General features: G+C 44.7%; 1 protein-coding gene across 9 annotated transcripts in view; it reads right to left on the minus strand.

Moving 5' to 3' along the window:
• Nucleotides 1-26798, minus strand: part of bbs9 (Bardet-Biedl syndrome 9) — a 479777-nt gene that overhangs the window by 249412 nt on the left and 203567 nt on the right. For 7 of the 9 annotated variants that reach the window (XR_015079111.1, XR_015079110.1, XM_085993738.1 and 4 more), the window contains one exon: nucleotides 8008-8190. Coding sequence is in view for 7 of the 9 variants with exons in the window: in XM_085993738.1 (XP_085849864.1) it covers nucleotides 8008-8190 (183 nt within the window). In the remaining 2 variants the exon portion in view is untranslated. Of the gene's footprint in view, nucleotides 1-6921; nucleotides 7375-8007; nucleotides 8191-11858; nucleotides 12219-26798 lie in introns of those variants that run through there. The other 2 variants (XM_085993743.1, XM_085993744.1) reach the window with 2 other exon arrangements.

The raw sequence follows: 26798 nt of genomic DNA on the forward strand, positions 1-26798 counted from the left end.
GAGATCACCCAAAGGGGGTCGGCTCGATAACTCCAACAGTCAGTCAAATTGGGCCCTTGGATGTTCTGCTCTGGATTCCTCATTTCACCAGTAAAAAACCTGCATTGAAGTTTGAATAACTTTCTTCCAAATCAGTCCCATTAAGTCCGTGCATCAGTCCCCACTCCCCCTGCCTCTATACCGACAGTCAATACGGTGTCAAAACTGGGAATGAAATACATCTTAAACAGGTGCATTACATCAAACTTTAACCCTCTGAATATAGACATTCTTAGCCTTCAAAAGAAGTACCTTTGCTTCATATAAGATTTGCAAATATATATTCTGCACATCTTTAATACTAAATGCTATATTTAAAGGAAAGTGCTATGACAAAGAACATTTAATTCTGTTCTCAGAATAACCGTTGAGAATTGCCCCTTTTATGTACCGAAATACCAGATTATACAGTATTAAGAAGGTATAAATCACTAAGCAGGCTACAGTTGTCCACACAGTTTTCAATAGCGATAGTGAATAAATCACATCATCTTCTGCTTCTGCACTGAGGCCAGCATTAGTTAGTACTGGACATTTAATTTCCAATTTGTAAGCAACAACTTGTATTTAGATAGCGCCTTTAACATAGTAAAACGTCCCAGGGCGTTGCACAGGAGTGTTATAAGACAAAAAAAATGACACCAAACCTCATAAGGAGAAATTAGGGCAGATGGCCAAAAGCTTGGTCAAAGAGGTATGTTTTAATGAGAGTCTTAAAGGAGGAATAGAAGAAAAGTAGGTGACACCAGGCTTTCAGGAGGGAATCCACAGCAAGATGGAAACTAAATTCAAGAAGAAAAGCAAATATACAGTGTGCCAAGTAAGGGGACGAACTATTCACACTGGGGATTACAGCATCTTGACATTTCAGAAATGGAAAAAAAAAATCATAAATGAAGGCAAATGGTTTAATGGCTTACAGTCAAAGAAAGCTCCATTGTTCTGGAGCCCTCTGATTTACCGATAGAGAGAATTTCAACAACAATACAAACACACACTTGTTTTGTTTGTGGATCTAAGCTGAATACCGTCTCCTGAAAGTCTGCATAAAGAACATGAACAGAGAAGGCTGGAAGTATACAAATTCCTTCCCAAGTCTCTGGCATTAGGCCTGTTCTCCCAAGAACCTGTGAAGTTGTTTGTCCATCAGATTAACATTATCAAACTTTGAAAATGACGGATGCACCAATGGGACATTGTTACACCCTTTCGGTCTCGTTATCAACAGTACTTGACTGTACTGAACGGGACATATCAAGTCTGCTTAAATGATATTTTAAGCCTAAAGGATACTTGAATGTTAATTTGTAACAAGACATTGCTTTTTTACGTTGAGGTGTATGCAACCGCTAAATATTTTAAAGATACAGTAACATGTTTTAATTGCAGACAAAGTTTCCATCTTTTCTTTCAGAAGGGCTCCAGAGAGTGTTTATTATAAGGTTGCCTGTTAGTTATTTAACTATAGGTAGCCACCGACAACTTTCTTTTCAATGCTGTTCTGCATTGGTGTAAAACTGTCACATTAATTTTAATGGACCAATGAAATCTGGATTTGTTTCAAGCAAAATCTCTTCAGCCTGATAAATTTGAATCTCACTTCAACAGGCCGCCTCCCTTTTTATTGATATTAACAGGCCTAATTTCGAAGTGGTCAGACAGCACATTTATAACAACATGACCAAGAATTTGATCAAAGAGTGGGTTTTAAGGAGAGGGTGATGGAGAGACGGAGGGGCTTGAGGAGGGAAATACAGAGCATGGGGCCCAGTTGGCTGTAGGCACGGCTGAAAATGGTAGGGAAAAGGTGGGGGGATGCACAAGAGACCAGAGACAGAGGAACAGAGAGTTCGGGGGTAGGGGGGCTTATAGGGCTGAAGTAGGTTCCAGGGATAGGGAGGGATGAGGCCATGAAGGGATTTAAATCCGATGATGAGAATTGACATGTTGGATGACCAGGAGCCAGTGTAGGTCAGCGAGAATAGGGTTATTGGGTGAGCCGGACTTGGTGCAAGATGGGATACTGGCAGCTGAGTACTGGATGAGCTGAGGTTTATGGAGGGGAGTGGATGGGAGGCTGGCCAGGAGATCAATGGACTAATCAATCAAATTGGGAGGTGATAAAAGGCGTGGATGAGGGATTCACGTGGCAGATGGGCTGAAGCAGGTGAAGGTGGGAGCAGGCAAAGGTGGAAGTAGGCAGGCTTTGTGATGGAGGATAAAGGGTCGGAAACTCAGCTTGGGGTAGAATAGGACGTTGAGATTACAAACAGTGTGGTTCAGCTCAAACACTGGCCGTTGGGGTAGGAGTTGGAATCAGTGGCAAGGATACGGGGTTCACGGTGGGGACCAAAGAGGATGGCTTTGGTCTTACCAATGTTTAGCTGGAGGAAATTGTGGCTCATCCAACATTGGATGCTGGACAAGTATTCTGACAATATGGACGCAGTGGAGGGTTCACGACAGGTGCTGGAGGGGTTGAGCTGGGTGTTAATGTATATGTGGAAGCTGATCCCATGCCTGCAAATGATGTCACCAAGGGGCACCATGTAGAAGAGTAAAAAGCAGGGAGCTCTGGAGGTACTGGTGCAAGGGATGAGAATTGCTGATCATGGCTCTAATTTGATAGGCAAGAGTGGAACAAAGCAACACAGTCCCACTGAGCCACACAGTGGAGAGCATTAGAGGAGGATAGTGTGGTCAACCATGGTCCAAGGCTGCAGAGAAGTTGAGGAGGAATAATTCACTATAGTCACAGGCACAGAGGTTGTAATTTGAGACTTTGATTTGAGCCTTTTCAGTGCTGTGGCAGGGGCGAAAACCAGACTGGATAGACTTGAACATGGAGTTGTGAGAAAGATGGACACGGCTTTGGAAGGCGACAACACATTCAAGGACTTTGGAGTATAAAGGGAGATTTGAAATGGGGTATGAACAGAGAGGTTGAGTGTTGGGTTTTTGAGGGGTGGATGATAACGTTGTTTTTGAAAGGAAGAGGTACAGTCCCGGAGAAGGGGGAGTAATTTACAATGTCAGCCAGTACAGGAAGGGAGGTGGGTTAGTCAGCTTTGAGTAGGAAAGGGGTCAAGAGAGTAGGAGATGGATCTCATGAATGGGAAGAATTTGGAGAGGGCATGAGGGGGGATGGGAGAGTGAAACACAGGTTCAGGTCTAGGGCAGGTGAGAGCCTGGAGGGAAGGTTTGGTTGGTGGGGAAAAGGGGAGGAGAGGAGAAGCAGCAGAGGCAACTGAACGGATGATCTCAACCCAATTGACAAAAAAGTTCATGAGCTCATCACATTAGTTACTGGAGGCAAGGGTAGGGGGGGGGGGGGGGCAGGGGAGAGGGGCTTAAGGAGATGGTTGGTGGTGGACCAGAGAGGCCGGGGATATCTTTGCTCTTTAGGATGATCCTGGAGTATTGGGTGGCTGTGGAAGAGGAGAGTGAGGCTCAACAGCACTTGATGTGGTCCAAAGTAATAGCTCCAATTACTCAGACAAAATATGTTGTACAGTCTCCTCGTTACACCGTGCTTGGAGAAGGCAGTGCGGGAAGTGTAGTGAGTAGACTGCACAGACTTGGAATGCCTGCAGTATCACGTGTCTGTGTTGTTGAGCGAGTAATAGTTTTGTGTGTAAAGCCAGTGACAGATTTGTCTTGAAAGGAAGAGTGATGAGTCAGATTATCTGAACACTGAGAGCAAGTCAGGCTGACTGATGGAGCCTTGAGGGCTGTTGGCATCAGAAAATTAATTAAGCCTTACAAGAGAGACTTCCTTTTTAAGGCATTTAGACAACTTTAAATATATTTTTGTAGATACTTTGCTGAATGAAACTTCTTATTCAAGAACTGGGAATAAAATGTCTCTTCCTACATAAAGAAATGCAGTGAAAAAGCTTCCTATAGACACTTCTGAATAAAATGGCCGATGTGACTCACTGAGAAGCTCCAACTATGTGTGGTGGCACAAAGAATACAAAAGGTGACATGGCAGGCATAGACTGGAAAGAAACGAAGGGAGAGAGGGAATAGAGTGAGAGGGAGAGAAACAAAGAGAGAGCGAGACAGAGGAGTTAGAGAGGGGTGAGAGGGAGCAAGAGAGCGAAAGGAGGCGAGGGAGAGAGAGGCGAGGGGGGGGAGGAGGCGAGGGAGGGAGGGAGGGGGCAAGGGAGGGAGGGAGGGCGGGGGGCGAGAGGGAGGGGGCGAGAGAGAGGGGGCGAGAGAGAAAGGGGGCGAGAGAGAGGGGGCGAGAGAGAGAGGGGGCGAGAGGGAGGGGGCGAGAGGGAGGGGGCGAGAGGGAGGGGGCGAGAGGGAGGGGGCGAGAGGGAGGGGGCGAGAGGGAGGGGGCGAGAGGGAGGGGGCGAGAGGGAGGGGGCGAGAGGGAGGGGGCGAGAGGGAGGGGGCGAGAGGGAGGGGGCGAGAGGGAGGGGGCGAGAGGGAGGGGGCGAGAGGGAGGGGGCGAGAGGGAGGGGGCGAGAGGGAGGGGGCGAGAGGGAGGGGGCGAGAGGGAGGGGGCGAGAGGGAGGGGGCGAGAGGGAGGGGGCGAGAGGGAGGGGGCGAGAGGGAGGGGGCGAGAGGGAGGGGGCGAGAGAGAGGGGGCGAGAGAGAGGGGGCGAGAGAGAGGGGGCGAGAGAGAGGGGGCGAGAGAGAGGGGGCGAGAGAGAGAGAGGGAGGGGGGGAGGGGCGAGAGAGAGGGAGGCGAGAGAGGGGGAAGGGGCGAGAGAGGGGGGAGGGGGGAGGGAGAGAGAGAGAGAGAGAGAGAGAGAGAGAGAGAGAGAGAGAGAGAGAGAGAGAGAGAGAGGGAGGGGGAAGGGGCGAGAGAGAGAGAGAGAGGGGGAAGCGGCAAAAGAGAGAGAGAGGGGGAAGGGGCGAGAGAGAGAGAGAGAGAGAGAGAGAGAGAGGGGGGGAAGGGGCAAGAGAGAGAGAGGGAGAGAGGGGGAAGGGGCGAGAGAGGGGGAAGGGGCGAGAGAGAGAGGGGGAAGGGGCGAGAGAGAGAGGGGGAAGGGGCGAGAGAGAGAGAGAGGGGGGGAAGGGGCGAGAGAGAGAGGGGGAAGGGGCAAGAGAGAGAGAGAGAGAGGGGGAAGGGACGAGAGAGAGAGAGAGAGGGAGGGAGGGGGCGAGAGAGAGTATGAAGTAGATAATGGTAATGCTAATACATATACGTTTCCTCCCCAATTTCTTTTTGCCACTTGTGGTCTCCACACCTGCCCTGCTACTTGGCACCTCCACAGCTCCTTGCGCTTCATAAAATCAGCTCAGGAATCACAGGTGTGAACCTGTCATTCCACTGTATAGCAAACCTGCAGTGAAACAGCAATATGCAGTACCACTGTGCCTCAAATATAGATGTCCTATTCCCCATATCCCCTGCCCAAACCCGTCCCAGACATCAGGGATCCAGAATAAATTTCACACTAGGAACAACTAAAATTGAACAAACCACTAACTACACATACTTGGGCTTAAAAATCAGTTCTACAGGAAATTTTCATCTGGCTGTGAATGAACTGAAAGAGAAAGCAAGAAGGGCTTTCTATGCCATTAAAAAAATCAATCCAAATAGAAATCCCAATTGGCATTTGGCTCAAAATTTTTAAATCAGTAATTGAACCAATTGCACTCTATGGCACCGCTAACACAACAAGAATTTGCAAAATGGGACAAACATCCAATTGAGATCCTACATGCAGAATTCTGTAAAAGTATCCTCCGGACTCAAAGGAAAACCGCAAACAATGCATGCAGGGCAGAACTAGGCCAATATCCACTATTAATTACTATCCAAAAAAGAGCCACCAAATTTTGGAAACACCTAAAAATGAGCAACCCCCACTGCCCTGAAATGCCAAGAGAGGATCATAAAGAAGAATACCCTCAGTCAACTAGTCCTGGGACTCAGTGAAGTAAATACTAACACTACTAACAATAACAATAACCAGCCCCAGGACAGTGACATCGTAGCACAGAGAATTCGACCCAACATAATTGTCACTAAGCAAAAGGAAAAATATCTGTCATATTGGGCAGAAACAACAAAAACCCAAAACAAACTCAATTGCTACTTGGCCCTAAACAGACAATACAACATGGCTGAATACCTGACCACGGTAAAAGATAGCAAATTGAGAAAAACCTTGACTATGTACAGACTTAGTGAGCATAGCTTGGCTATCGAAAAAGGCAGACACAGACAAACCTGGCTGACAAGAGAGGACAGGATATGCTCTCACTGCAGTCAGGGAGTGGTGGAGACAGAGATGCACTTCCTCACAGCTTGTAGAAAGTATCAGGGCATAAGGGGGAATTTCTACCCAAAATTCACAAAAATATGCCCTGAATTCAAAAATTTGAATGACGACCAAAAACTTCCATACCTATTAGGGGAACAGAGAAATTGTGTAACCTTAGCAGCACACTATGTTACAGCTTGCCATAAACAGAGGGACAACCATTAAATCTAAGAATAGAGTATATACAAATTATATGAATGTATATTTATACACTCAGGGATATATCTGTTTATACACTGTATGGATAGATCTGCGTTTATGTGTTCAACCATAAATGTTTTTTCGATGCTTTGGCAACATAAGATGTACCTTGTCATCATGCCAATAAAGCGATTTGAATTGAACTGAATTGAATTGAATTGAATTGACAGGTGTATCCCATCTAATGCGACTGAGAGCCACGCCCTCAGAAACATTAAAGTAGGCAGGAGTTCTATGAGAGATGGTTTCATGAACATATCATTAATCTTGTAGTATTCGTAAATCTGATGAGTTTTGTTGGATATTGCTCATTTGAATAATAAGTGAAAGTGAAGAGATTAACAGGAAACTACACAACTATGCGATGATGCAGGTGATATAATTTGCCGTGTATTAATATCATTACTAACATCTGCAACACTTACGGCTGCACAATCCAAGTACCCGTCATTCGAACAGTGGGATTACATAACTTTGTTCTGGATCTATGCAATATCCTATAGTACCACAACAGAGCTTAAATGAAACAACTACCAGCAAAGACAGAAGTGTATCTTCCATTTAAAGTCAGTTGCCTGATCACTTTAATTCAGTGCGTTTGTTAATGGACAGATTTGGACTGCCTACTATAGACCATCAATAAGACAACAGCCACGGAACATGATCCCGTTTGATTGTGACATTAACTACACGGCTTCTGCTTTCAGACAGCAGTTCTTTGTGGAGAGTGGATGAGTTCCGAGAACACAGCAGTGGCACCGATTGTGGAAAGAGTTGGCCAACCTCTGGTTTTGTACTTTGGATGAGTAGTGGCTGTGGAACATGTTGCCGTGTTGACTAATTCCTTCAAAAAAAAAGGGGAGCTGAACATATCCGGTTGGAAACTGGATTGAAGATTATCAGAATAGGTATTAACCGAGACATCAAATATCCCACAGGACAGTGCTTTTGTGCGACTGTAACAGAGGATTGTTGTCATTGGAGAGCAGGGTTTAAGAGCAGCACTGTGAAGATGCATAAAGGTTCTGCAGTTTTACTAGACTAGCTTTGGGGATCAGAGAGTATTTATGCAGAACTTTCTCTTGAAAAATTAAGTTGATGCAATGTCACGATACGCTATGCATGATCTGTGGAAAGGGGATGCTCGATGGGCCAAATAACCATTTCTTGACCTATTGGCTTATGCTCTATGAAAATGTTTTTAAGGTGCTGCTAATGGATATTTTTATTTGCACTATACTCAGTTCTCATTTAAACAGAATGTGACAACTGTCATTTCTGTAAATTATAAATGGATATAGTTCAATCAGAATTTTTATTAAATTGAAAAAAAAAACCATATTTAGAAATAACTTCCCAGCAAAGAGCTCAATGCCATTTGGAGAACATCTGCAGCATCAAATGGTTGGCAAAAGAGTTCATGAAGGAACATCCCTGCAGGTAGATCATGCATTCGACATCTTTGCAAGGCACTTACTAGTTCATGGGTATCCTGCATCAGTGGTAGAAATGTAGCCTCCAGTATGGTCATCTGATCTTTGCCCAAGTCTTGCCACAGGCCAATCAACTGGACTATCAGCTTGGTGCTGCTCTTCAGCCTGGTAAAGGCTTGGTACAGGTTGGCCTGATTTTCTTCCGCAGCATCAGATAGAGCCATCAGCTGAAGCAAATGCAACAGAAATTATTTATATCATATTTATTACAATAAACTTTAAAAAATATATGCTACTTGTCTCAAGGGTCCCATAAAAAAAACTGGCAATGTTACATGGAAAGGGGAAAGAAAAGCTGCTGATCTGGATCATTTCAATAGTTCTCTCACAGTCAGAATCCTCTGGCCAATTTCCTGAACTGTTAGTGAGAAATCCCCTTCATAACACTGAACGCTACTCATCACCTGGCTGGTTACTGTTTCCATCTCTCTGCTTGCCTTTTGATGTGACCATGGACGGTGGAGGAGCTGTCCAGCAGCCTACTCTGGGAATCAGGTTATTTTAATATGCCCCATTAAGGCCGTTGTTTCTGGGAAAGATGTCAACAGGCAGGACGTCAAATGCTGCCACCGATATGGTGTTGTCACCTGGATCCGGCACATTACGGCTCAACATGGATCACCACACACACAGCACATCATTGGATTTTCGAAAATAATTGATTTTTTGCTTGCTTTTAGCTCTACAAACATCAGGAAAGGTCCCATTGAATGGAACAAAGGTGGTACGGTAGAGCAGTGGTTATGGAATTTAATCAACAGCCCAGAAGCCACGAGCACAAATCGCAACATAGCAAAAGTTATGAAACTGAATCCAATACTAGACAAATGAGTGTGAAAGCTGCTGTTTTGTTGCAAAAACCCAATTGGTTTAGCAATGCCCTTCAGGTAAGGGAAGGGCCGGGAACCTACCACCCCCTACCCAGTCTGGCCTACATGTGACTCCAGCCCCATATTATCTGGCTGACTCGTAATGCCTTGCCAATGTTGCTCACATTCCAAAGACAGATTCTCTGCAGGACATCCACAGATGTTTCACATTAAAAACTACCCGCGTGTAGTTTTGAGTTAAACTTCTTACTGCCTAGTACCACTTTAAAGTGGACTACAAATGAATGCAGTTCAAATCTGCCTTGTACGCTGAACCCTTTTTACCACCATAGAAGTCACAGTCATGTAGCTGATTGGGAATTTGATCACATCTGGTGCAAGAACATTGCTGGAACACGGTTGTTAGCGTATGGGACAGACTGCCACGTAGCAACAGGAAACGACACAACTGTATCAGTGTTCAAAGAAGAAATGGCAGATTCCAGAGTTAGTAAGGAGCAGTGGTAACAAAGCAGGAGTGGGAAGAAAATCATCTGGACCACCTGCTGCATGACCACCTAAAGAATGAGCGATATAAATAGGCTAAATGGTCTTTAGTAGTTTCCAGATTCTTACGATGCGGGTGAATGTATAATGCAACTTAGAAAATCGATTGGATAAACTTGATTTGATCTGAATGGGATCCCCAGTGCAAATAAGTGGATTAAAATTTCAGGAAGATCAGACAATCTACATAACATATTATATAAGCACAGAAATCTATCCAGCATCACAATCATAATCATGCTACTGGTCTTAACTCTGGTATAACCAAAATTTCAAATATTGACGTACTACATTTTGTATGTTTTGAAATAGATATGACCATTCGTATTTAAAACACAACTAGTCTGTTGATCAATGTGACATTTGTGGCATTTTGTACAAAAAGCCGAGCTACAAAAGTAACAAGGAATAAGGAGCCAACAAACCCCAAAAGAAAGTTAAAAAGGACAATTAAAGCAGATATGGCTCATGTCGAACATTGTCCAATATAGTTAATGGTCCTTTAATCAAAACTACACAATATTTTACTCGTGGTTATATGAATGACACGAAGTATTGATGAAGCCATGAAGTCAAAAATGAGATTGGATCGCTGGGGGAGAAGGTTTTGCTGAGCTGGGAACTTACCAACAGGGATAACAGGATCTGATTGAAGCTTAAGAATGTCCACTAGTGGAAGATCAGTAACTTGGGTAAACTGTGGAAGCTTGAAATGCTAAACCAGGAACCTGCAGCAAGTCTGAGAATCAATCCTTGGATTCTGTGCTTCAATAAGGCTCATAGCTGGCCAAGCTGATCTACAAGGACTAGTGTAACCTACAATGACTAGAGTAACCAGGTAGGATTCCTTATACTGTATGCAGTGGGGCAAACCAGTTCGCACTGACATACTACAGTAAAACCATTTGATTATGAAGACTAGAAGCTCTAATTAGTTTCAGAACATGAGCAGGGCAGAGAAACACATGTCTCATGGCAAAAATATAACCACAACATCCTCACACTCACTTCTCAACAGACTTATAAAATTCACACACTGAGCCCACCTCAGAAGGATCTGAGACAGTCAGAACTACTGATAAGCCACCAGGAATTTACAACCTGCATAACATTATTGAAAATACATAACAGGTAGGGGAAGTTGAAGGGCCCAACACAATCCCCCTATTTAGATAACAAGCTAACATCAGTTGAGCTTTTCTCTTGTTTTTTTGAGCATCTACTGATCTCATTACCACCGTGTAAATCCCTTTGACTCGCCCATTGTTCTGTATGTACTTTATAGCCTAAACTTCTGTACCAAAAATATTAGTAGGGTCAAACTGAGTGCAAAGCCCCCCAGAATCATTGAGTACATTGTCTGTGAGACCTGTATTGTTCTCTAGGATTAGGAATCAGTTACACAGTCACTGAAGGAGGCTTCCAGCCATTTTAACTGCCTGCCTAACCACTGAATCTTTATTCCATGCGATCTGTTTGTGAAAAAGGCTTAGCTTTAGTTCAAATGAAGTGAAATGCATCTGTAAATCTTGGCATTAAATTGATTAAACTGTAGTGCTATCAAGCTAAATCAAGTGCAGGTAGGAAACCTGCAACACCTCCATTAGATATCAGATGATAGGAAAATTATACCCTCCTGTTTCAGGGCTTAGGCACAACTCCAACTTTGTGTCATTGTCAGTGGCAATGCTGACTGGTGCCAGGTTAGCATACACAGATCAAAGTCGCAATGGCAGGGAAGTCAAAATTTGTATGTAAAAGATCTCAAGTGCTTTGAAAAATTATTCAAAGTAGGCCAGCAGAATTAGACCCCTGTGAGAAAGCAGCTCGTACACAGATGGGAAAGAGAATCCTAATCCTCAACCAAATGTTTCTAACTCCAACATTTCTTTCTGTTGCTCTTCAGAGCAGTTCGACAATTATAAATAACACTTTTACAAAGTCTTCCTTAACATGGCTTACTAATAGACATCTTTCTGTCCTTTGATAATCTGAAGATGAAGGCAGTAGGTATATGGTATGTGATCATTTCGCTATCCCCCCAGGGAATACACTCATTCTTCTACACTGATAAATAACAGAGGGCATCTTGGTGGCGATGGGAGGTTAGCGTTCCCAATTACGGAAGATACAAATCACAAGTTTTATGACTCATTTGTGTATCAGTAAAATGACTCGTGACTCACTGTTCTGATTCCTTGACTGTTCGGGTCACCATTAACTTCACTTCCCCAGCCCTTTCCCCAGAATCATCAGCATTCACCGTTTAACCAAATAGATTTTTAAAACAACACAAAGTGATTCCAGAAAGAAATAAAAGAATATTGGAGCTTATCATAATTCTTTGCATTAAATTTTATTTAAAAAGTATTTGACAGCAAGATTGCTTCGTTAAGCATATCAACACAACAAACCTTATTTTTTTAAAGTTTTTTTTTTAAAGTGTATTTGCGTCCACATTGATGAGTGAATACTGGTGCAAGAAAAAAGCCTTTCATAGCCTTTCACGACCTCACGACGTCCCAAAGCGCATTACAGTCAATGAAGTACTTTTGAAGTGTAGTCACTGTTGTAATGTAGGAAACACGGCAGCCAATTTGCGCACAGCAAGATCCCACAAACAGCAACTAAATAAATGGCCAGATAATCTATTTTAGGTGTTGGTTGAGGGATAAATGCTGGCTAAGACACATGGGGATCGCCCCAGCTCTTTTTCAAATAGTGCCATGGGGTCTTTTATGTCCACCTGAGAGGACAGACGTGGTCTCGGTTTAACATCTCATCAGGATGACGGATTGGTGCGTGTCTGAGAATGTGTTCTGGAAAAAAGTGAGACTTTGGTGTGAAAACTTGAGATAATTTAGAAAACAAGTCCGTGTGAATATTTGATCACAAACGGGGTTTAACAGATGAGCATTCCTTAAACCGACTAATGTTGAAGGATTATAATAAGATCTCCACTATAGCTTGCTGCAAGGTACAATATGCCTCAAATTAGTCTTAAAATAAGTATCCACTGAACCTTCTCTGTTAGTCTACTTTTATCTATAGATATTAGTGAAATGCTGTAAGAAACAGTAGCATGCAGAATTTTTTTCAGGTAAATTTTAATTTACCCTCATTCCTTCTAAAGGTCATTGATTATTAAAATTATTTTTTACTTGTAAGTAATGTTGGTAGCACATCTTTCACCCACCTTACTCTGGTAGTGACCAATATGATGAGCTCACTGTAAAACTGTAGGTCGATGCAATGGCATCGTGTTGCAAGATGGTAAGCATGGCAGAAATTTTAATCTTTTTTTGTTTTGTTTATGATAACTACTCTTAATCCAAATTCTCTGACTTTTTAAGCTCTAAATTGCTACTTTGCTGCATTATATACGTTGGTTTATTCAAATTATTGGATAATGCAAAATATTTCTGGCACAAAAAAATGATTTTGAATGATCAGGAGAGGACTGTAACAGAATTACAATATAAGCTGAACTCCATCACCGACTTGCATCATAAATACACCGTGTTGTGTGGTAGTCAACTATACCCACCAGGAGCTTTCATGTTTGGCCCGTGCTCAGTTACCCGGTTTCAGACAGGGTAGCGGATCGCTAAAACAGGACCAAGCAGCCACAGGTCAGGGTGGGGCTGGGGAGGAATCCGTTCGCATTTCCACGTCCCCCCCCACCCCACCTGTGTGTGTCCACTGACTTTGCTGGAAAGTGCCATGGACTCGGTTATGACACTCACTGTAGTTGATTAACCTGTTCACACTATCTGAGCTTACACATAAGAAATGGCTGCGTGTGGGCACGGTACTTCAGCACACCTGTCTCCTCTGAAACTGTACCCCAGCGAGAGTCACTATATTCAGGTGATGTGTCGTGAGAAAAAAAGAATTACTTCTCCCATTAACAATAAAATATTGCAGTGCACTTTTTGTTTCAGTAACTCTAAATACAGTTTGGTAACTTGATTTTAATTTGCATGACAAAGTTGCAAAGTATTACAAATTATCTACGGCACAGAAACAGGCCATTCAGCCCAACAGGTCCGCACTGGTGTTTATGCTCCACACAAGCCTCCTCCCACCCTTCTTCATTTTACCCTATCAACATATTTTCCTATTCCTATTTCTTTATCCCTCATGTGTTTATCTAGCTTCCCCTTAAATGCATCTAGGTTAGTCTATGTGGCAGCGAGTTCCACATTCTATCCACTCGCTGGGTAAACAAGTTTCTCCTGCATTCCCTATTGGATTCATTATATTTATGACCCCTAGTTCTGGTCTCGCCCGCAAGTTGAAACATCTTCTCTAAGTCTACCCTATCAAACCCTTTCATCATTTATTTTAGAGACCTCCATCAGGTCACCCCTCATAAGAGTGTTGAGAATGTGGAACTCGCTACCACACGGAGTAAGCTGAGGCGAATGGCATAGATACATTTAAGGAGAAACTGGATAAGTACAGGAGGAAGAAAGGAATAGAAGGATATGTTAATAAGGTGAGATGAAGCAAGGTGGGAGGAGGCTCGTGTGGAGCATACACACCGGCATAGGCCAGTTGGATCGAACGGCCTGTTTCTGTGCTGTAAAATTCTATGTAATATGTAAATACTTATTTTTGCAAACTGAAAAAGGCTCAAAGATAAACTTCTTAATCAAAGTATTAAATAATTTGTTATAAAGCAGATTATGATAAACTTAATGATACAGTGTTAAGGTTTCAGATTTATTAAATACAGAATTTCAATACTATTCCAGTTTTCAATGTCCCAAACTATACACTGGTCTGAACGGTTTCTAATCCTGGCTTTGCCACTGAAATCTTTGGGCTGCCAGTGGCAATAGCCCAGTAATATTGGCTATAAATGACAACAGACCCCCTAAAAGTGTTGGCCCTGCATTGGTTTTGCTTCACATCAGTAGCAGTATAACTGTGCCAATATACAACTCTCCTTATTTAAACTAAAGCCCTTGTTCACCAACATTTAAATACTATCATCTGGCCAACAGAAAACTCATTGCAATTGGAAATCAGAGAGTAGTGTTCCATACATGTTTTTGCATGTACATACAAAACTGTGCCAATCCACTCTTTCCTTAACATTGCCAATATGAAGTACACATTTAGCTTTCTCCTACATCACTGCTCAAATGACCTCCGGACTGCATTAGCTCCTCAGTGCCAGCATATATTGAAGTTAACACGCACGCACTTTCCATTTTCCACTGACAAATGTATTGACAAAGTTTCTGAAACAGCATTTTCATTGGAGATTTTGCTGGAAAGGGATAAAATGTTTATGAAACCTTAACTATGTTGACTTAAACAGATATGTCAAAAAAAAAACGAAACAAATGCCTCTATACAATTGGATTTGGAACAAATCCTTTGTGAACCACAGGAATCTCACAGCCCATTCGCACTCCATCCATCAACCTTGGAATAAATTATACGAGAGTTCCCCTTGTCCCCACCTTTCACCCCACCAGCCTCCACATTCAACGGATCATCCTCCGCCATTTCCGCCATCTCCAGCGTGATCCCACCACCAAACACATCTTCCCCTCACCTCCCCTTTCAGCATTCCGAAGGGACCGTTCCCTCCGCGACACCCTGGCCCACTCCTCTATCACCCCCGACACCCCTTCCCCTTCCCCTTCGCCCGGCACCTTCCCGTGCAAGCGCAGGAGATGCAACACATGCCCTTATACCTCCCCCCGTCCACTGTCCAGGGCCCCAAACACCCCTTCCAGGTGAAGCAGCAATTTACTTGTACTTCTTGCAATCTAGTATACTGTATTTGCTGCTCACGATGTGGTCTCCTCTACATTGGGGAGACCAAACACATATTGGGTGATGGCTTTGCAGAACACCTCTGTTCAGTCCATAAGGGGGACCCCGAGCTTCCGGTCACCTGTCACTTTAATTTTCCGCTCCACTCCCACTCAGACCTCACTGTCCTCGGCCTCTTGCATTGTTCCACTGAAGCTCTGCGTAAGCTCGAGGAACAGCACCTCATCTTTCGATTAGGCCTTCTGGACTCAACATAGAGTTCAACAATTTCAGATCATAACCTCGGCTCCTATCATATATATATTATTTATCCACACTTTTTGTTTGTGCTTCTTTTCTTCTCTCCCACACGGCAGCTGTCTTTCATTCTGCCAGCGCAATTTACACTTCATCTAGAGCCATCCTTTGTTGCTTAACCTGTCCCATTACCATCTCCTTTTGCCTTGAATATCTCTTAATGCCTCTTAACCTCTCCTGCCTTCTATCCTATCACAGACCTTCACTTTTGTTCTTTCATCCCCTCCCCCCCTTTCCCAGCCCCTACACTTGCTTAAAATCTGTTCCATTTCCTGCTTTTTTCCAGTTCTGAAGAAAGGTCATCGACCTGAAACGTTAACTCTGTTTCTCTCTTCACAGATGCTGCCTGACCTGCTGAGTATCTCCAGCATTTTCTGTTTTTATTTCAGATTTCCAGCATCTGCAGTGTTTTCTTTTTGGAATAAATTATCCTATGTTCACTTGGATTTGGAGAGACGATTCATACTGGACTCTTCCAAAGGCTAATGTGAGTGGGTAGTGATTTGTTCACGTTGTGACGTTACGAGTCAGGCACTCAAAACCGTTGGGTTTATTTTGTGGCCGTTATTAATATCTTGAGCATTGTTCCCCAGGAGATACAACCAATTGGAGAACCATCTCTGACTTCAGTAATGCTCTGCTTGACTTTGCCTGTTGGAGTTGAAATTAAGAGCAGCATGTTGACACTGTGGACCGAGATTCACAGTTCGGAAACTAATTAGTTTCTGTAAATTTTTGATGCAAAGTAACTCTAAATTTTTATGTGCAGGTTTTTTTTCTATTTTTGTATGACAGAGGGCTGAAAATGCTTTTAAAAATGAATTAGGATTTGAGTAACGTTCAGAATTTAGGACTGTTTCCTAATTCCTGTTATTCGCAGAACAATTATGTTAGAATTTTTGGTTTTGATGCAGAAAAGCTACTCGGGTTCCCAAAGGTCATCAACCAATTAGTTTTCTTTGATCAAACATATCTGTTTTCTTTTAAAAACTCCAGATTTATATTAATCAAATGTAATTTTAAAAAGTGTGTGCATTGCCAATGTCTTAAAGCAACGCTTATGAATTAAAAATAAAAAGGATTCCCAAATTGAATAAACTATGGTTGATGTGCTTCATAATCTTGACTACTATTGCCAAATTAGCTCTCTGAATGTTGTTTTAACTTAAAGATTAGATTAATTAACTTAAAGCCAGAGATAAACTATTCCTCCTAAAAGCCACCAGATATGTACTTTGGGTCCAAAATATTATCAAGAGTTTATATTTATTTAGGGCCTCTGATGTGATGTAATGTCTTAAAGCACTTCACAAATAAGTGTAATGGTATTGGATACCAAGCCAGGAAAGGAGAGGTTGCGGGGGGGGGGGGGGGGGGGGGGGACTGAAAATCTGGGCCAAGAGATTGGCATTAAGGAGGCTTTTAAAGGTGAAGAGAGAGGTAGAGAGGTTGGGAGTTTTGAAGTGTAGGAGAGAGGCGGCTGAAGTAACTGCTCCCACTGATGGGACATAGGATGGGGAGGGTGCACAGAAGTCAGAGAAACAGAGTGTTTGAGAGGGGATGGCAAAGATAGGACTGGACAAGAGAAGGGTGAGGATTTGAATGTAATACATTTGGGGAAGGGAGGCCAGTGTGTGCCACCAACGTGCCCTCTAAATTTTTTTTCATGCGTAGTACCTTTAAATTTGCTGCACGCGGTATCTTAAATGCGAACAGCTTGTGAGTGGCCTGCACGGTACCTTCCCAATTGCTGCGCGTCCGTGCACATGAGCAGCTCAGAGGGAACATTGTGCATCACATTGTATGGATGGCTTCAGTGATCGAGCTTTCAGTACTGCCAAATCCCTCTCCTGCATCATGTCCTGCACAGTTACACCATTTAGCTTACATTCCTCACTGCACAGTGAGGATCCAGCTGATAGGCAAATGGGACTTTGTACAGTATACGTGAGGAAGTGTTTTGGACAATTAGACATGGTTCTGGGCTTGTGTCTGCTTTCAAACCATCCAGTAGGCCACCCATATACCTCTGTCTGCAATATCGTATAGTTGCTGGGGCCATCGCCGTTTGCAATCTACTTAATGACTCGAAAGTGGGGACAGAAACAAAACTCTCCAAGTTTGCAGATGATACCAAACTGGAAGGGCCTGCAAACAACCAGGATAGACTGATTGAATACAGGAGGTCGTGGATAGATTGGGGAGCAGGGCTGTCAAGTGACAGGTGTCATTAAACTATGCCAAATTTCAGAGATTTGGAAAGGACAATAAACAGTAGCAACGTAAGCTAAATGCTACAACTGTGCAGGACATGATGCAGGAGAAGGATTTGGGGGTACTGATGGCTAGATCACTGAAGCCATCAGCACAGTGTATGGCAGTGGTATAGTCTTGGGCGATATAGCCAGAAGAATACAGCATAAATCTCCAAGTTTGTAGATTCCCCACAGTGTACAATTCCGATCACCATTTTATGAGAAAGGCATCCAGACATTGGAGAGCGCACAGCAAAGGGCAATTAGATTAACAGCTGGGACTAGGCACCTAAATTACGAGAAGAGGTTGGAGACGCTGGAGAAGAGAAGGCTCAGGGTGAACTTACAGAACAACCTAAAGGGTAAACATAAATATATTGAACACTGTCATGCCAATGACATGAGAGCCAAGCCTCCAACCTAATACAGGGAAGGTGGAAAGATCATTTAGGTTTAACTATATGCAGAGAGTGGTGAATGTTTAGAATGGACTGCTAGGGGATGCAGTGGGGGCTGATTGCATCAACCAATTCAACAGAAAGTTGGATAAGTATCTGGTGAATGTTTTAGTAGAAAGATACAACAACAACTTGTATTTATATAGCACCTTTAATGTAATAAAACGTCCCAAGGCGCTTCACAGGAGTATTGTAAGACACAAAAAAAGATACCGAGCCACTTAAGGATAAATTAGCGCAGGTGTCCAAAAGCTTGGTCAAAGAGGTAGGTTTTAAGGAGCATCTTAAAGGAAGAAGGAGGTGTAGCGAGGCAGAGAGGTTTAGGCAGGGAATTCCAGAGCTTAGGGGCTAGGCAACAGAAGGCACGGCAACCAATGGTCGAGCGATTATAATCAGGGATGCTCAAGAGGGCAGAATTAGAGCACAGATATCTCGGGGGGTTGTGGGGCTGGAGGAGATTTCAGAGATAGGGAGGGGCGAGGCCAAGGAGGGTTTGAAAACAAGGATGAGAATTTTGAAATCGAGGGGTTGCTTAACCGGGAGCCAATGTAGGTCAGCGAGCACAGGGGTGATGGGTGAACGGGACTTGGTGCGAGTTAGGACACGGGGCAGCCGAGTTTTGGATGAGCTCAAATTTTTTTTAAATTTGTTTATGGGATGTGGGTGTTGCTGGCAAGGCCAGCATTTATTGCCCATCCCTAATTGCCCTGGAGAAGGTGGTGGTGAGCTGCCTTCTTGAACCGCTGCAGTCCGTGTGGTGAAGGTACTCCCACAATGCTGTTAGGTAGGGAGTTCCAGGATTTTGACCCAGCGACGAGGAAGGATCGGCGATATACTTCTAAGTCAGGATGGTGTGCGACTTGGAGGGGAACTTGTCCTTCTAGGTGGAAGAGGTTGTGGGTTTGGGAGGTGCTGCCAAAGAAGCCTTGGCGAGTTGCTGCAGTGCAACTTGTAGATGGTACACACTGCTGCCACGGTATGCCGGTGGTGGAGGGAGTGAATGTTTAAGGTGGTGGATAGGGTGCCAATCAAGCTGGCTGCTTTGTCCTGGATGGAGTTGAGCTTCTTGAGTGTTGTTGAAGCTGCACTCATTCAGGCAAGGGGAGAGTATTCCTTACTTGTGCCTTGTAGATGGTGGAAAGGCTTTGGGGAGTCAGGAGGTGAGGCACTCGCCACAGAATACCGAGCCTCTGACCTGCTCTTGTTGCCACAGTATTTAAGTGGCTGGTCCAGTTAAGTTTCTGGTCAATGGTGACCCCCAGGATGTTGATGGTGGGGGATTCGGTGATGGTAATGCCATGGAATGTCAAGGGGAGGTGGTTATGGTTAGATTCTCGCTTGTTGGAGTTAGTCATTGCCTGGCACTTCTGTGGCACAAATGTTACCTGCCACTTATCAGCCTAAGCCTGAACGTCATCCAGGTCTTGTTGCATGCAGGCATGGGCTGCTTCATTATCTGAGGAGTTGTGAATGGTGCTGAACACTGTGCAGTCATCAGCGAACATCCCCATATCAGACCTTATGTTGGAGGGAAGGTCATTGATGAAGCAGCTGAAGATGGTTGGGCCTAGGACACTGCCCTGAGGAACTCCTGCAGCAATGTCCTGGAGCTCTGATGATTGACTTTCAACCACCACAACCATCTTCCTTTGTGCTAGGTATGACTCCAGCCAGTGGGGCGTTTCCTCCCCGATTCCCATTGACTTCAGTTTTACTAGGGCTCCTTGATGCCACACTCGGTCAAATGCTGCTTTGATGTCAAGGGCGGTCACACTTAGCTCACCTCTGGAATTCAGCTCCGTTGCCCACGTTTGGACCAAGGCTGTAATGATGTCGGGAGCCGAGTGGGCTTGGCGGAACCCAAACTGGGCATCAGTGAGCAGGGTTTTGGTGAGTAAGTGCTGCTTGATAGCAGTGTCGATGACACCTTCCATCACTTTGCTGATGATTGAGAGTAGACTGATGGGGCAGTAATTGGCCGGGTTGGATTTGTCCTGCTTTTTGTGGACATGACATACCTGGGCAGTTTTCCACATTGTCGAATAGATGCCAGTGTTGTAGCTGTACTGGAACAGCTTGGCTAGAGGCGCGGCTAGTTCTGGAGCACAAGCCTTCAGCACAATAGACGGGATGTAGTCGGGGCCCACAGCCTTTGCTGTATCCAGTGTGCTCAGCCGTTTCTTGATATCACGTGGAGTGAATCGAATTGGCTGAAGACTGGCTTCTGTGATGGTGGGGACCTCAGGAGTAGGCCGATATGGATCATCCACTCGTCACTTCTGGCTGAAGATGGTTGCAAATGCTTCAGCCTTGTTTTTTGCACTCACGTGCTGGGCTCCACCATCATTGAGGATGGGGATATTCATGGAGCCTCCTCCTCCCGTTAGTTGTTTAATGGTCCACCACTAAATGTGGCAGGACTGCTGAGCTTTGATCTGATCCAGTGATTGTGGGATCGCTTCGCCCTGTCTATAGCATGCTGCTTCCGCTTTTTAGCATGCATGTAGTCCTGTGTTGCAGCTTCCCCAGGTTGGCACCTCATTTTTAGATACGCCTGGTGCTGCTCCTGGCACGCTCTTCTACACTCCTTATTGAACCAGGGTTTGTCTCCTGGCTTGATGGTAATGGTAGAGTGAGGGATATGCCAGGCCATGAGGTTACAGATTGTTATGGAATACAATTCTGCTGCTGCTGATGGCCCACAGCACCTCATGGATGCCCAGTTTTGAGCTGCTATATCTGTACTGAATCTATCCCATTTGGCACGGTGGAAGTGCTACACAACATGATGGAGGGTGTCCTCAATGTGAAGATGGGACTTCGTCTCCACAATGACTGTGCGGTGGTCACCGCTCCAATACTGTCATGAACAGATGCACCTGCGACAAGTAGATTGGTGGGGACGAGGTCAAGTAGGTTTTTCCCTCGTGTTGGTTCTCTCACCACCTGTCGCAGGCCCAGACTGGCAGTTATGTCCTTCAGGACTCGGCCAGCTCGGTCAGTAGTGGTGCTACCGAACCACTCTTGGTGATGGACATTGAAGTCCCCCACCCAGAGTACATTCTGTGCCCTTGCTACTCTCAGTGCTTCTTCCAAGTGGTGTTCAACATGGAGGAGTACTGATTCATCAGCTGAGGGAGGGCGGTAGGTGGTAATTAGCAGGAGGTTTCATTGCCCATGCTTCACCTGAAGCCATGAGACTTCATGGGGTCCAGAGTCAACGTTGAGGACTCCCGGGGCCACTCCTTCCCGACTGTATACCACGTAGGGTAGAATGTGGGAGACCAGCCAGGAGTGCGCTGGAATAGTCAAGTCTAGAGTAACAAAGGCATGGATGAGGGTTTCAGCAGCGGAAGAGCTGAGGCAAGGGCGGAGATGGGCGATGCTACGGAGGTGGAAATAGGCGTTCTTAGTTATGCTGCAGATATGTGGTCGGAAGATCATTTTAGGGTCAAATATGATATCAAGTTTGTGAACAGTGTGGGTCAGCCTCAGACAGATGTTAGGGAGAGAGATGGAGTCAGTGGCTAGGGAACGGAGTTTGTGGCAGGGATCGAAAACAATGGCTTCGGTCTTCCTAATATTTAGTTTGAGAACATTTCTGCTTATCCATATCGGACAAGCAATCTGACAATTTAGAGACCGTGGAGGGGTTGAGAGAAGTGGTAGTGAGGTATAAATGGGCGTCATCAGTGTACATGTGGAAAATGACGCTGTGTTTTCAGCTGTCCGCTCCCCCCTGTCGTCATGCCTCCTTTCATCTCTCCTCTCTCGGATACTCTGCCCCCCCAAATCCCTACCCCAATCCTTCATTATTCTTCGACCGTCCTACTCTCCTATCGCCGTCCCAGGCTTGACTCACTCTTATATAAGCCCACAGCTTCCTTCTGTGCCTCTCTTGGCACCCTACGAAGGGCCCATCGAGGCACTCATTGCTGCCGCCTTATGAGCAGCAACCCAACTGTCCCATCCTGCTCACTCGCCGACCTTCCCGCCCAGCGCACCCACTGGGGGCAAATCTTGCCAATCTTCTCCCCATCCAAATCATCTTCCCCAGCATTGACCCTGTGGACTAACAACAGAAAACGCTGGAAAAACTCAGCAGGCCAGGCAGCATCCGTGGAGAGAGAAACAGAGTTAACGTTTCAGGTTGAAGACCTTTCGTCTGAAAAGTTAACTCGGTTTTGACCTGAAACATTAACTCTGTTTCTCTCTCCACGGATGCTGCGTGGCCTGCTGAGTTTTTCCAGCATTTTCTGTTGTTATTTCGGATTTCCAGCATCCGTAGTATTTTGCTATTGACCCTGCGGACGATAGCAGTGGGGCAGCCATCAACGACCCCCTCCGCATCTCCCCCAAAATGTCCGTTCACTTGCGAACAAGGCCCTTGCCATCCAAGAGCTTATCGTGGATGATTGCATCGACATCATGGCCCTGATGGAAACTTGGTTGAGGGGTGATGACACCTTACCCTTCAATGAAGCCTCCCCGCCTGGCTATGCCTTCCACCACTTGCCCCGCTCAGACCACCGTGGTGGCGGTGTGGCTCTCATCACCAAATCACACCTTGGTCTGTCTCCCTACTCCTCCAGCATTTTCTCCTCCTTTGAGCATCTCACCTTATTCCACCCCTCTCAACTCTCTTAAAATTATTGTTCTCGACTGTCCACCCAAGTACCATAAAAATGTTATTACCAAGATATCTTCACTACTCTCCTCTCTCATGTGACTCAGCCTGTGTACCGAACGACTTCTCATCCGCGGTGATGTCAACCTCCATCTCAATTCATCATGCTCTCTCTCCTCTGAGTTCACTTGCCTCCTTTCCTCCCTTAATCTCTCCCTCCATCTAAACTCCCCAACCCATATTCACGGTCACCCCCTCGACCTTGCCATCTCTCGTGTCCTCGCTACTCTCATCGTGTCAATCGCAGATAAGGCCATCTCTGACCACTTCCTTGTATCGCTCTCCACCCACATCCGCCTTCCAACACCCCCACCCCCCAACCCTACTTCCTTCTGTGTCCGCCCTTGGAAAAAACTCTCTCCCATCTCTCACAACTGCACTTACGAAATCCCAACTGTCCAGCCTTTGGCCCTCCATTCACCATGACATTTCTGCAGCTACGGATCTGCTCAACCACACCCTCACCACCACCTTTGATGCCCTAGTTCCTATTAAAACAATTACTTTCTCTCACCCTGGCCACTCCCCCTGGTACGGCCCTCCCCTCTGCTCCCTTAAGTCCAAGGGACGCAGACTTGAACGGATATGGCGGACAACTGGTTTAGTCATTCACCGCTAGATCTGGCTGGACCACATAAAGCATTATCGGGTCCTGCTCTCGTCTGCCAAAATTGCTCACTATTCCAGAATCATTCTGGAATGCAAAGATAAATCCCGGCTTCTATTCTCTACTGTTAACCGCCTTCCTAAACCCCTCTCCCCCATCTCCTCCACCCTCACCTCCGACAACAAGTGTGAGGAGCTCATGAACTTCTTTGTCTCCAAGATTGAGACCATCCGTTCGGCTGCCTCTGCCAATTCCCTTCCTTCCCCGAGCCCACCGGGCAAAGCTAAGATTTCCCCCTGCCCTAGCCCTGATCTCACATCTTGCTCCAGTTTCTCTCCGATCTCCCCTCATGACCTCTCCGCGCTCATCTTGTCCATGAGACCCACTTCCTGCTCCCTTGACCCTATTCCCACCAAACTGCTGACCACCCAACTTCCTTTCTGGCTCCCATGTTAGCGGACATTGCAGATATGTGAGGTAAAATAATATATTCCCAAGACACTGGGACCAGGCAGGGTCCTGTCTGGCCCTGTACATTCCTATGTTGCTGTGCAATAACACACGTATTTCAACTGTTACACTGTCTATAGCTCTGTTTTATTAGAACTGCAAAGACAACATGTTAACAATGTTAGTTGATTGGAGGCGGACTGGCGTGGACTTAATAGACCCAAAAATTCGGGTCTCAACGTGTGAGTACGCACGGGGTACTCACACGTAGGCCCAACAAAAGTGCCGGTTTCCTGCATGCACTGCGCATGCACGGGAAACCGGCACTTCTATTCCCCTGAAAGAAGGGGTTCAGTGGTCGAACACGTGCGCTTTGAACTTACGTTTTTTTTGCAGGTTTCTCCGGGAGGTTAAGTCTCCAGGAGCTACACTTATAAAAAGCAGGTGCAAGGCCTGCTTTTAACAAGGCAAGTGCTGAATTAATTAAAATTAAAACATTTTTTCCACAGGTTTATTATTTTTAAATACTTTAAAGAAAGGTAAGTTTATTTTTAGCCCAGTTAGAAAATGTAATTAACTTTAAAAAAAATTTAAATTATTGTTTAAAATAGTTATTTCATGTAATTTAGTTATTTTAAAAATGTGATTTAAAAAAAAATTATTTGAAGTTTTAGTGATGTTTTGGGGCTTATAGTATTTATAGGTTTGACAGCTCTTCCTGTCAAACTTATGAATGAAGCATTCCCTGCTACCATTGGCTCTCCATGGCCCACGTGATCCCAGGGGACGCATCGAACTAACTGCGCCCCTGGGATATGCAAGCACTGCGCGCCGGCAGTTGAAGGAGGCTCAGGATCGGAGTCCCACGCGGGCCCACAGCTCAACGGCCGGCGCGCTAGGTAAGTGCAGGTCGGGGGCTTGCACCCGCGGGAAGCCTCCGACCCGAATTTCTGGGCCATTATTCAGATTGAGGTACTGAAGTAAAAACAAAAGCTTCAGCAAACATGCAGCGAAGCGGTCAGATATAGCGCAAATGCAAATGATGATGCTATGATCACAACTGTTGGGCAAAGATCACATTTTACAAGCATCAGTTTAAGGAAGTGCCTCAATTTTCTGCCCTTCCACACAGAGACTCCACAGAAACATAGAACAGATCTTGGTATTTACCCATGGGTTTGTGTTCACCAGCTTAAACACCAGCTTACACAAACGCAAACTGTAAAATGAGTGGAAAAGTAGGGCATTGTTCAAATCACAATATATAATCAAGAAAGATTACACAACTTAATTTTTTCAGTTTGCCATTTTCTGAAGCAACAGTCAACCAAAATAGTGACCAAGCTAAATTAATCTTATAAAAAGTACCGAGGTTTGTCCAATTGCAGTGATGGGATAGACTCGATGAAACCACTTACCATTTCTGGGATTTGATTTCTTTCTTAATTTGGTTTACATCAATTGAAAAATAGACAAACAGATTAGCATTTGTCAAACAGGGACCCAAGCCAGACTCCCTTTTTGTTGTATTGAGAAGTGCAGATTGTAGCAAGCAGGGCATTCTGAGCGGCCATTAGTTCTTTGTTTTGGTTAAACAAAAGCAGCTCGGTGCCAAACTCTGGGCCAAGTGCAGCAGCCTAAAAAATCCCGACGTGATGCTTATCTGGTGTCACTGCAAAGCAGCGCTGATATCAGCTTTTCTCCTTTCTTTTTGAACTTTAAATCTCTCTTACCACCCGTCAGACATTTTAATTCCAAAATAAACTCTGGTCTTTGTACGTGTTGTGCAAGTTGCTTTTATTCCTCCAACCACCCCCACCCCCCCGACAGAACGTTAAGTGCCCTTGCATATTCACAATGGCAGAATTTTCTGAGACCCAACTTGCTGACTGTCTTAAATCTTTTAAGCACCATTTACAGTATCAGAAGTGAAGCGATGACAGATCAATGTAAGGCGTTCCGGTTGCACCTCATTAATCTCAGCAAGAGAAACAACAAACATTACATTTGTTGTTTTGGTACAATTACGCAAATTGAAAAAAGCTGACAGTGATTTAAAGGTTCTGCTCCTTCTTACCTGTGTATTACCTGACTCACATGGATTCATTTAGCTTTGCCACTCAGAACACAAACATATTTCTAATGTCAGGTCCTAACCAAAACGTTAACCAATCTTTTCTTTCAGAAGCTGGTCTGCTGTGCAATTGCTGCTGTTTTATTTTAATGTAAACATGCAAACCTGTAGCAGCTGAAAGCCTTGCAGCATAATATACTTTCTATTAATAAGTAATGCTCAGACTCCCCTGATAGCTCAGCAAATGCATTCAGTGAGTAGCTGAACCATCAGACCAGGAAGGTTTCTGGTTTAACAACAACTTGCATTTATATAGCAACTTTAATATAGAAAAAATGGTCAAAGGTGCTAGGGAGGGAGGAATGGATAGAGTCTCTGTGGGGAGTTAAGAGAGGTGACTTGGTCAAAGAGATGGGTATTCAGAAAAGTTTTAAGGTGGAGAGAAAAGTTGAGACCAATCATTCTAGAGAATATGGCCGAAGAGGTTGAATGCTCCACCAATGATGGTAGAATGGGAAGAGGGGGCTAGAGTCAGAACATGAGGGCATGACGGAGGAGAAAGGGGGAGTTGAAAAGCTGTAGAAGGCTACAGAGCCATGGTGAAGTGAGACCACTGATGAATCTGTAAGTGGCAACATGGATTTTAAATATGATACCTGGCAGACAGACTAACTGAGGGAGTGCTGACTTTCAGGTGAGATGATAAACCCTATGTAAGAGTATGTAAGGTGGATATAAAGGATCCAAGAGCAGGGGAGTTCCCTCAGTATACTGG

The sequence above is a fragment of the Somniosus microcephalus genome, chromosome 7 (assembly GCF_052327205.1).
Source record: "Somniosus microcephalus isolate GS21.2 chromosome 7, FLI_Smic_1.0, whole genome shotgun sequence".
NCBI classification, from domain to species: domain Eukaryota; kingdom Metazoa; phylum Chordata; class Chondrichthyes; order Squaliformes; family Somniosidae; genus Somniosus; species Somniosus microcephalus.